This window comes from Lepisma saccharinum, unplaced genomic scaffold, assembly GCF_977018435.1.
Source record: "Lepisma saccharinum unplaced genomic scaffold, izLepSacc3.1 HAP1_SCAFFOLD_127, whole genome shotgun sequence".
In the NCBI taxonomy this organism is placed as follows: Eukaryota; Metazoa; Arthropoda; class Insecta; order Zygentoma; family Lepismatidae; genus Lepisma; species Lepisma saccharinum.
Window position 1 is genome coordinate 1,036,346 of NW_028142943.1, and position 11,864 is coordinate 1,048,209.

The following is an 11,864-nucleotide window of genomic DNA, read 5'->3' on the forward strand; positions in this document are numbered from 1 at the left end:
ATCCGTGAACTCTGCTAATCAATACCCGACTCCACTGAAGAATTAATACAATCAGAAGACATTTTGATTCTTTTTAACAGAGTTAAGTCTTCTACTTGGTATACTCTAACAAGAGTAAATAGGCAATGGTGTATCAAGTACAGATAAGAGCAAAAGTGCATTGTAACTAGTCAGAGGAACATTTTTTCTCTCATTTCGTATAATGAGCTCTTAATATGGTAAATAGACAAGGTAACAATGGTGCATTTCAGATATTTTGAAGTTTTAAAGAACAGCAGATGATACAGAAGGCTACGTAAGGTAAGGTTCAAAGGTAAGAACATAATGCTAGCGAATAATTCCTTAACTTACCGCTTGTAATTTCTCGTAGCTTCAGCTATTGTCGACGGATCTTCATGCAGCAAGTTCTTCCTTACTTGCAACCAAGAAACTCTCATGTAATCCACTAGATCCACTCCATCCATGGACAAGGAGAATTCATCCTTGTCCTCATGCGGAACCAAACACTCCAGTCTCTCCATGTTCTCCCTATGAAATGTCCAACTGTTTACTAAGTAATATCCATGTAAGAGAAGCACAGCATTCAATTTCGACTGAAGTTTAAGATACCTGAAATGAAACAGTATAGGAGTAACTATTTGTATAGAAATGAAAAATTGCAAGTCACAGGAAATAATTTACGCAGTAAATACTGTATAAGATTATAAATGGAGCAATTACTACAGGAACATCAAATGGAAGCAAATACATAGGCGAATCCACAGGGCGTGTAGTGGGTGCTACCACATCAATCTTATCTCTTTGTAGAATAAGGTTTTAAAAACGGGTTTCAAGTCGTGATCTTTTGTCAGTAGTTTCTTCAACGAACCAGGAAAACGAAAAATGTCTTCATTTCTGGACACTACAAAACAACTCTTGTATTGTGCGCTCAAAGAAGGAAGAAATTGAATATTGGTTATTTTACACATTAATAGTCCAAATGTTTAACGTTATATTTTTATTTAATACTTGCTCTGTGCTAATAATATAATAAGATTACACACGTATATCGGTCTTGAATTTGTGTTTTATCTTTATTTTGGTAAGATCTGTACCAAGGATTTCTTTAAGGGGAAGGAGATAGATTGGAATATGTGGAACAAATAGAAGCTCAGACAAGCTGTGAGGTTGATTAAATTAGGTTATTTTAGGTTGCTTTTCAACAACGCTTGTCTAATCGCAACGGCCAAGACGAGGGATGATATGATGAAAATGATGAAGGAACATACTTGCAAAAAGAACCTATGCCAAGGGTGAGATTCGAACCTGGATCCCCTAACGTCTTAGCGCGTTCTGCTAACCACTCTGCCTCGGTAGTTGGAGAAATGCTGTTGGAGTATGAGACCAAGCAATACTATGAAAATATTGCATACAGCTAGATATAAAAGTACAATTGTACGTTTGCAACGTATGGTCCAAAGTAACGGAAAAAAATCAACTAACCGATACCAACCCCCCCCCCCCCCCATTCCAACAATCAGCCACACAGTCACTTACAGACAAATGTGTCACACAGCGAACAGCTTAGTGCATATTGTTTACATTTAATTCTCCCAAGTATTAGCATAGTTCTGCATTCCGCAAAATAATAATGTTTTCAAATTTCCTTTAATTAATTTTCTTATACCAGCGGCATTGAAAAGTCATGATAATTTATATGTTTAGAATATAATACATTTGTAAATTATATGTATATTAAGCAATTATTATTAGAGTAAAGAACATGTCTGAATGTGAGTTAACAAGAAAAGGACATTTTTGTATCACGACTACATTTCGAAAAAAGTCGGGATAGGAATTAAGAGTAATGTACTGTCCCTCACTAAATCGCTAAATGGACGTCTGGTAGCCTTGCATCATTGATTATAAAACTAAAACTACCCAATATGGCAGACTGCAGACTTCTACACAACAAACTGTCATTTATGCAAGAACAAAATTTAAAGTTTTAAAATTTGCAAAATCGTATATGTTTATTTCGTAGCTTTTTATAGGTTCACATTTAAATATTTCATGGTTCGGGGTAGGGGGCATGGCCTCCATGGTTTCTCCCCTGGGTACGGTCCTACCCTTACACCTGTTTTGAACTAGTGAAGTCGGAGTTTCAGGATGTTCCACGGCATTCTTCGATAAATTTTGGTTATCAATGCCTTTAATGAACTCTTAACTCGTTAAGGTACATGGCTGTGTCTCCTGCCTTCATCAAGGTCAATTCGGGATCTGACAATAATCTATTTATCTAACACGTACACTTCTTATACCAGGAATAAATACGTCGCGGCACATGGGATCAATAAGATCACCGAAATCACATTTTGAGGCTTGCTCTTTGATTTGTACAATGAAATCAGGAATACTATGATTACATTTCTGCTTTATAAGGAAAAACGTATGTCTTTCAAACACGAGATTCTTCTTGGGATCCAAGATTGTTCAATCTCAGCGAGACTGAGATCCGATATGGATTTTGGTTGTACTAGATTATGCAAATCAGCATACGTTCTGTGCCCGATTGCTGCTAATAAATCTCTTTTAGCCTTATCGTCAGGAATGTCTGAAGCCTTGTAGAAATATTCAAACCTTTCGAAATAATGGTTAATGCTTTCCTTCTCTCTGTAGAATTAAGAAAATTCTTACCACTTTTGCATGACGAACAGAAATTCTTACCTCCAATAGACAGCTTGAAGAGAAATATGTTGAAATTGACGTTGAAAACATCCTCGTTGTCATTGTCAACTACAGGTTTCTTAGTATACAGGAGTGTGGAAATGAAAATACAACTTGATTGAAGTCACAAGGAAAAGAGTGTAATTCACGAAGTAATCTATATTACATGCATAAACAACTCACATTGTAAAACGGATTGCACATGTTTTTTTCTATCCAGAAGGACGATACAGATTTACAGAGTACATGATGAAAACAAGACAAAAGAACTGCGATAGATAACATAGAGTAATTAGGTCTGGCACACACCGACGACCTACATCAGGTATGGAGTACATCTTTAGTCGGCATACGACAGGAGGGAGGGAGAGAGAAAGAAAGAGAGAGAGGGGGCGAAAGAATATTTTAGTAACACACTGCTGGAATTTTATCTTGCCAACAGTAGATGTAATAGTATGTTTATCTATATTATTCTTAAATGTGGAACCTTTTTTTGGGCTTAGCCGATACCACTTTGAATCGATAACGATACTCTTACCGATTGCCACAGATACTGATACTTGAAAGTTGTAAAAATAAAACGTTCACTACATATGATGACCAAAGCAGTCTACATTTAAGCAAGAAAACACTCAACAAAGTGACGTTTGATCCCTCTATCAGGGTTTTCCTCAGACTTAAAAGCAAATTTTATATATATATATATATATATATAAATAAAGATCGCTTGAAGATTTCACCAATCTAATTCAGGATTGTTTGGTCTGTCATGCCGCTACGGTGTGAAATGTTGCTGGTGATTGGTTCGTTCCCAAGCGACACGTGTCCACTGTTGCTTGTCGCGTCCGGTGTGAATTATCCCTAAATATAACCTACATTATTTTAAACGAATATCTCTCCTTGTTTCGTCAATTAAAAAAATGTAAAATGTAAACAGCACAAACCATAGCATGAGAAGAAAATATTGAAGGGCGCACATATTGTGTCAGTGGTTTTTAGTGTAAGAGAGTGGGGGGCGCCAAAACATATTCCTGCCTAGAGTGTTAAAATATCTAGCTACGGGACTGGCACACTCACCCTGGCTTTGATCCTTTTGCGTAGAGAATCAAATCGAGAAGTGCAGCCGGAATGAAGTGAAGAAGAACAGCGTAGATGTAATGCAACCACTTCTGCTCCGTGAAGGGTTGTAATGAAGGAAACCACAACACGCGAAGCGGCGGCAGGTTGCCATGAAGGACCTCCACTTGGTGTTTGAGGAATTCACACGACATCCTAAAATTTCCCGCAGCAGAGCAGTTTATGACCATGGGACTGAGCAACCTGAGAAAACAGAAAGAAATAAAACGCCAGGATGAAAACTCTTTCTTACAGTACAGCCAAATCTTATCACAAAAAAGTTCTGGATTTATGTCTAAGCCAGGGAATAGGTACTTCATTATTTCTTTTCATCGGTTTCTCTATTTATCCCGATTTTTGTGACTAACCTAAAACGGTAGCAGTGCAATGTTAAATATATCTAACTAAATCTGCCATAGCTAAACTCGAAAGTTTATTTCTGCGACAACAAGAATATTCCTTCTGCTCCTATCCTGTACAGGATCCTCCCATTCTTGACTATCCTTCGCAATTTCATTCAGGACTATCTTCAAATTGTAGTTTTGCCTTGATCTTGGCAATCTTATAGATGTCTTGACATCAGGTTTCCCAAGAAAGACCCTATGAACTTTTCTACCTTTTACAGCGGCTGCCAGAGAAGTCTTTTCTTGACACTTTATTCTAACAATATCAGGGAAAGAATTGATATTATTCGGTATCAACACTCCCGTGTTGTTTCATCTCCTTTATCTCCAAATGTATTTTAAAGACTTTTATTTAAAAAAAAAAAAACTTGTACTTCATGTTCTTTTAATTAAAGGGTCCTTGTTTCACATCTATACAAAGCTCCTGGCATAATTAGATAAGGTGGTGCGTAGAAACATGCCTCATGCTCATTTCTGCATTTACATCATATGTTCAACTTATAAAATAGCTTCAGTTACACTTTCCTGCTCAATTCGAACCCCCAACCCCTCGCAGCAACATAGATTGAAAGTGAAGGAAGTTTTCTTAGCTTGCCATATTTTATTGTCAACAAGCCCAAAGCTATACAAGAAACGCAACTCAACATACCTTTTTTGCTCAACGTACGAAACTGCAACCATCATTCCGTTTACCACCACATCTACTGGTATACAGTCCATGTGTAAAGAGATGTTTGCATGCATGGACCTGATAATGCCAGTTCTAATTCCTGCTATTAATCCTATCGGGCCACTGAAGCTGTCAACCCAGCCGGGAAAGGGAGATTTTATGCTAGGGACAACTGAAAAGAGAATGCCATGAGATAAGAAATTTCTTGAATTGAAAACCGCCGTCAGAATATTTCTCGACTCTTTTTTTATAAAAATACATTTATTTAATGCACGAGTGTCACGCAATAAGAGGGGGACAAGGGACTAAATATGGAGCGCCACTATCAAAAATTTCAAACCAACGCACTTAAGAGCCCGTATTAGCGTCACTCGAAAAAAGCACCGGACATATGTCAAATTTTCTTCCTAGTCTTACCAATATTGATTCCATTTCCCCTTTCGAACGCAAATCCATTGCATGGTAGACCGTTTGAGACTTTACTGGTGGGAGGGTTGCTCTGTCGAAAGAAACAGAAGACAAGGTTCCCTGTCCGCTACTCACAGGCACTGACCATAACAGACCTTTCTTTTGAGCCTGCACGTTTATAACTCCGAGCCGAGAGGGTTTCTGTGACAGGACAACACTTTTTCCGAGTGTCTGAAAGAAGAAAAACACACATTGACGAACATCGCAATACAACTTACATGTAATAGAGCCAAGGACTATTTAGGGGTGGCGGGGTGTCCAGGGAGTCCAAAATCTTCCGCGAGAGACTTACGAAGTACTAAAATTAAATCATGTAAATATGCTTGTTTTGTTTAGCATCTGTCGTATAATCGAGAGAAGTGTATTTCCGTCAAACTTATTGTAAGGGAAGGATTACATTGGGGTCATACAACTTTGGATGACTGTATCAAATAAGATTTATGCACACCACTACTCAAGTAATATGCTTAAATATTAAATTAAGAGCTTTACTTTTCGTCAAATGGATCTAACATCCTTTTTCGTTATTCAATAAATATTCAATTCCTTATCTGTTTCACAATCACCTTGCCAGGTCAGTTGTTTTTATACAAATTGAAGCGATCTTAACTATTCATGAGCTAGATAATGAATACGTGCTGTTATATTCCTATTCTTATGCCATCTTTTCCCATTCATGTGATACCAATATTAATTAATATTTTAATATTATTAATTTAATATTACTGTTATTTTAACTTGTTTTTATTATTAGAAGAAGGTACCAACATTATAGGCGTGCGCAGACCCTCTGATAAGGGGGGGGGGCAAAAACCTTGAAAATTAAGTCAGATCGGCAAAGAAAAACCTCATTTTATCTCACTGTTTTAGTTTTTTGCATTGATGTGATATATATATATGTGTGTGTGTTCGCGCGCGCGAGTGTGTATATTATATATATATATACCTAGGTATTAACATATTATTTAAATACATTACGTAATCTATTCATCCGCCCCTTAACAAACCAACAGCAAAAATTATATAGATTGTCTCTGAAATGTGAGCGCTTGTTTTCCTCCAAACCAAACTGTTATAGCAGCAACTGTCTGAATTACTTATTCGTTCTTACTTTCTTTCTGGTAATTTACAATGTATTGGAGAAAAGAAAGTGCGAGCGAAGCGAGCAAGAAAATTTTTCGATCCAAATTTTTGAAAGTTGAAAACAGTATTGATTTAATAGGGCGCAAAAAATTCATGGGACGGCATGGCATTCTCTTTTACATTTTTTTTCAATCAGATTGTTCGGCGCCCAGGGCCAACTCCCGCTACTTCCTAGCTACGGCTTGGAAGTTGACAAGACTGCAAGAAAAGCAGGTACCCCGAGCGAAGCGAGAAAGAAAATTTTACGAAATTTATTTTTATTTGTATAAAATTTAAAGTCGAGGGGACAATTGTCACTCTGAAACCCCCTGCAAGTGATCCTGACCGTCTGGAAGAAATAATGCAAGATGGACGTGAAAACTAATTCCGTCTTGAGTATCCTTTTGTCCTGCTACTAGTAGATTATGCTAGTCTTGCTTTCTTTTAATTCAATGATTTCCGTCCAAGGTTGGAAAAAGGCATAAGCAATGCCCCCCTGTCCCATTGTGGTTGCGCCATTTCCTTTTAGAGTATAATATTGTTTAATAACAGCGACAATATTGCTCTCCACTAAATTTCTAGGTGAAAGTATAATAATATAGGGGCATGGAACATCTGGAAGGGGGGCAAGGATGACCACACCTTGAAAACGAAGGTCAACCTAAAAGTATATATTTCACAAGTATAATTAGATTTCAGTCATAGTAATTTACATTAATTATTATGTAATGGGGACGCAGGAATGCGATAATTTCAAATTCAAGTGGTTTTTTTTGAGGGGACAGCACTAGTATCGGGGTAATATGCCCCATGAAAAAAATACCTTTCTTGTCCCTTTGTGGAAAAATCTGCGAACGTCCGTGATTAGGGGGCAATCCCCCCCGCCCGTGCGCACGCCTCTGACCAACATATATGGAATAGTTTATTACATCGAGTAGCAGGATATCTCTCCTTTATGGTGCTGTAAACTAGGGAAATAATGACGATGTTTTGTAGTAGTGCATAGCTATTCACCCTGTTCCGACACATGTGCAGAACAGGCGGAAGACATTCTTTTGTGTTTTCTGCAGTTGATAGATTATCCTAAGTGAGATGATTTTGATGTTCTTTCTTTTCTTAACGTAATAAAAACGTGTCTTACAACCTAAGGCGTCATGATTTGTGCTCCGCCTGAGGATGAATTGTATGATGAAACTGATGAACGGACACTCACAAAGAGCATCCATGCCTGGATTCGAACTCCCGGATGTGCTAACTACTTCATCACGGAGGCCAGTGCTAATGCACATGAATATCAATCCAAGTTGGCCATTTGGAATCATTGGGAAAGTCGTGTAGTTAGTAAAATGTGTACTTTTAGCATTTTTGATACAATTAAAACTATTTACAGCCAATGCATATTACTCATATTGAACCGGGACGACGAATTTGTGAATTTACTACAGGACTTTTCAAACATCCGCAGATAAGGCTAATACAGTTTCTTGTTCATATCTATCATAGTTATCCTGAAATACACGTATGTCAGTTTTCACGCAGCTTGCTAGTTTCCAGATATGCTTGATTCTGTTAACTGTACACTCCTCTTATTCATAGTTGCGAACTATCTCTCCGGATCCGAGCATGCATGTGAAAAAGAACTGAATCACTCCGCCACGGGGTGCAGCTTTTCTGATTGTAGTTTCTCATTCGAGTATTTGCAATGAACATAATTGTCAGCGATGTTTTCTCAATCCTTTCATCGTTACATCGTTCTTGAAAACATCCAAGAGGCAAAAATACGACATTAAGGAATTAAAAGACTAAAGAAACTAACTCTTAAATGTTAATAATTAGAAAGATTATAAGTGAACCTTCCCGCCTCGGTTAGCGGTAATAATGATGCTTTGTAATCGACGGGTCACGAGTTCGATCCACGGTTAGGGACATTTAATTAAGTGGCTCGGATTCCACTATAGGCTGTAGGTTTTGTCCCAATTAGCCTTTGTGCAACTAAACATTGCAATTTAGTGCAAAAATCAGCAAGCTTGGGCAGTTTTATTCCTTGTAAGCCTAGGTCTTCATGTTAAAAAATTATTATTTATGACGTTGGAAACTAATTTATGCCGAGTGGCCAATTTCTATTCCATGGAGAAGAATCAGATGTGAAACATATATAAAACTATTGGTTGTTATTTTCACTACTAATCAAATCTGCCCAGTGCGAGAGCTGCAACTGTATCCATTGATTTACGTCAATGATATTGATAGTCAATGATTTTGTCTCCTAGTGTAGGTGACTTTGCACTGAAAATATGTTTGTTCTCTCAGTGTTACCTTCACAATACAATTGGTAACATCCTCCAACTTATAAAAATTAATTTTTAACACTCGTTCCAAAAATAGTGACATGATTTACATAGGATAATAATTGTTATCATTTAACTTCGTAGGCATCGTATTATCATCGTTTGACCCTCCAACAACCAAACAGCAATCCCACAGCCTCTGAACACATCCACCTACCAGATAGGCAGCAGAGTATCTGTAAATTTTTTTGGCAAGTTTGGAGACTTGTGATTTAACAATTACTTAGTACGTATTAAATAATCAATGTCCGTTGTTGATCCATGCAGATCTGCAGCTGCCACCTCCAACCACGATTTTACGTATAACACGTTGTAATAATCTTGCGATCTTATAAAAGCAGGAAATGTACTTGAACATAGCAATGGCCTTGCCATAAGGGAAGTTTTATAATGGAAAATATTACGTAAGATAGCTTCTACTTCTTTAATTTTCGATCGGAAGGTGTCTACCGTACTATAAAAATCTGGGGCTAAAGGGAGCTTAGATCTGTTGTGGGGGTTTCATCCCCCCCCCCCTAACCTCTTTGTAGCGCCATCCCTGGCTCTTTGTATTTTGTCCAATTAGTACAAGCTAGCAAAATTGTGATTTTCAACAAGTTTGTAGATAATTCTGCAGCTGTTCATAAAAACAGACGTATTTCATTAGTTTGTCGCTGTGGTTCATTTTCCATTTTCAGCAAAAAAGTATTCACACTCTTTGCATACGCTGCGTAAATGAGGGGGTGAGGGAGAAGTTGCTTAATAGTCTCACTTAGAAATTTAGTGCAGAGGAATCTTATAACCCTTCTTAAACAACATTATGCTTTTATAGAAATAAAAGTAAATACTATTTTCAAACCGACGAAAGTTCCAAGTAACTACGTAGGGGAAGGGTACTGTATTACGTCCTATGTAATTGGATCTCCCACTAGCAAATTTCTTATTAACACCTCCACATATTTTATTCTTTAGTTGTATTATCTGTATGTGTCTGCAGAATAAATTGTCCATATATTGCACATGAATAAATTATGTGTAGTTGTTTTGAATTTGCGGTACTAATCCACGTTTATACGTAAATTAGTCTTTGAACGACAAAGATGGAAAATAAAGCGCCAGAAGAGAACAATGGTGCCACTGAAGTTGAAATTCATCTAATAAAGTGATTTTAGGTGCGTCGGGACACACACGACCGTGTTTTGTGCCCATCAATAAAAACAGTTAGATGGAATGAGGGTTTTATTTCGTAAGCTAACTTTTATCAAGGCCCTTGCTCTCCATAGTCGGAGGATCTGAGCACGCCTAAAATTCCTTAGGCCTATACAGAAATAGTGTTACATTACATAGTGTTATTTGTCGTATATCCAGAAAGTTGATTGATTGATTGATTGATTTGCTTCATTTTACTTCGCTTTTTGTGCCACTTTTGGCCAATTTGCGAAGATGGGGACGAGTGATGAATTGATGAAATTGATGAATGGACACTCACAGTCATCCGCGCCCAAGCCGGAATTCGAACCCAGGAGCCTTGGCGTCGTAGCGCGATGTTCTAACCACTACCCCACGGTGGCCGGACCCAGAAAGTTGAAAGTGAATGCAATTTTTATGGTGTGTTTTATATGGTCATTATCAATAGCAAGTCTGTCATATTATTCCACTAAATAATGTCTTTGGAAAAGAAAAACAACATAATTAATGTATTTTATTTTACATAAGACCTATGCCTAAAAGTACCTTTGTATATGATGACACAGAACTATCTTATGTTGCGATTTATCCTTGGGTCTGACTGTAATATATATATGTAATTGGTGAAAAAATAATGCAGTCAAGTATTAAGTAAATATATTTTATCCCCCTACTTCCAAATCATGAAAGGAGTCAAATCGAAATTAAATTATGTGGACGTTCAAAATGTTTAAAAATAGTACTATTTCCATAACAGATCATCAAGTATTTTTTTAGCATTGACCCTCAGAAATATCTCAAACTGACAATGAACGTTCATTGAACTTATTTATGATAGACAGCTAAAAAGTCATTCATTTGCGTGACTGGTTGATAATCCACCACCAGATAGAATTTACACAATATTTACCTACAGTCACCTTCCCCCTAAAAAAAACCCGTGGTAATGGACTATCGTGTTCTCACAAAAAAAAAAAGTTATAATTTGGCACAATTTTTTTTCGCGGGCAAACCTTTTGTAAAGGTGTACTTCAGTCTGTGCAATCAGCCCTTCCCATTTGTAACATTCCAAATATTATATATTTAATTTGGGAATATTACTCGTACTTTTGGTACGTCTATAGAGTTTATTTCGGAGAAAATAAACTCTCCTCCGCAAAATACGATAGCGCTACGGCATTTAGATGGTGTTGCCATCTGTCGTAGATAAGCTAAACTATACTCTCCTCCCCCCTTCCCCTTTTCTTGCACGATTCCCGATCGTCAGTATCACAGTTCGCATCCGGTCTTCGAAACAGCCACATACAGTCGACTAGCAGCGGAGCAGGATCGCCTTGCCTATACGCAATTCCTTCGCCCACGCATTGCAATGGTGAGATGGGAATACAACTTTGGAAGCCACGATTTCTAGACTCGTGAAGAGGCGCACGAATGCAGTTACGCGATCCATACCATGTGCTTGCGATTGTGAAAAGGACCATCAGAAGGATTGCATTAAGGTATAGTGGACGTTTATAGATTTCGATCCTGTTACCGACTTGCCCTTTTTGAACTATACAATTACTTTCCCTTTTGTGTGATTATTCAGCGAGCTGTTTGTTTCGGAGTTCTTCTCCAACACATTACACCCCCCCCCTCTTTTTGACTCTTGGATATAAATTAACGTGCCGAATATATTGGTACAGTGCTTTTGGATAGTGAACTCTAATTAATTTATGCATGCATCTTTTGGAACTGATAATGATACCAAGTGAAAGTACGCCCAACACGAAACCTTAGACTTTTCTACTCCAATATTTTGTATAACAGTCCAATCCCAAAGAAAGAGCGATTAGCTGTCTATTCTCATGCTTTTTGGAGACT

General features: G+C 37.6%; 1 protein-coding gene across 1 annotated transcript; it reads right to left on the bottom strand.

The window, feature by feature from the left end:
* Nucleotides 1-347: 347 nt before the first annotated feature.
* LOC145982336 (fatty acyl-CoA reductase wat-like) lies at nucleotides 348-4,946 on the bottom strand. The gene is made up of 3 exons (XM_083115898.1): nucleotides 4,876-4,946; nucleotides 3,784-4,026; nucleotides 348-609 (listed from the first exon to the last, which is right to left on the bottom strand). The coding sequence occupies exons 1-3, from the start codon at nucleotides 4,944-4,946 to the stop codon at nucleotides 348-350; spliced, it is 576 nt and encodes a 191-aa protein (XP_082972024.1).
* Nucleotides 4,947-11,864: the final 6,918 nt, after the last annotated feature.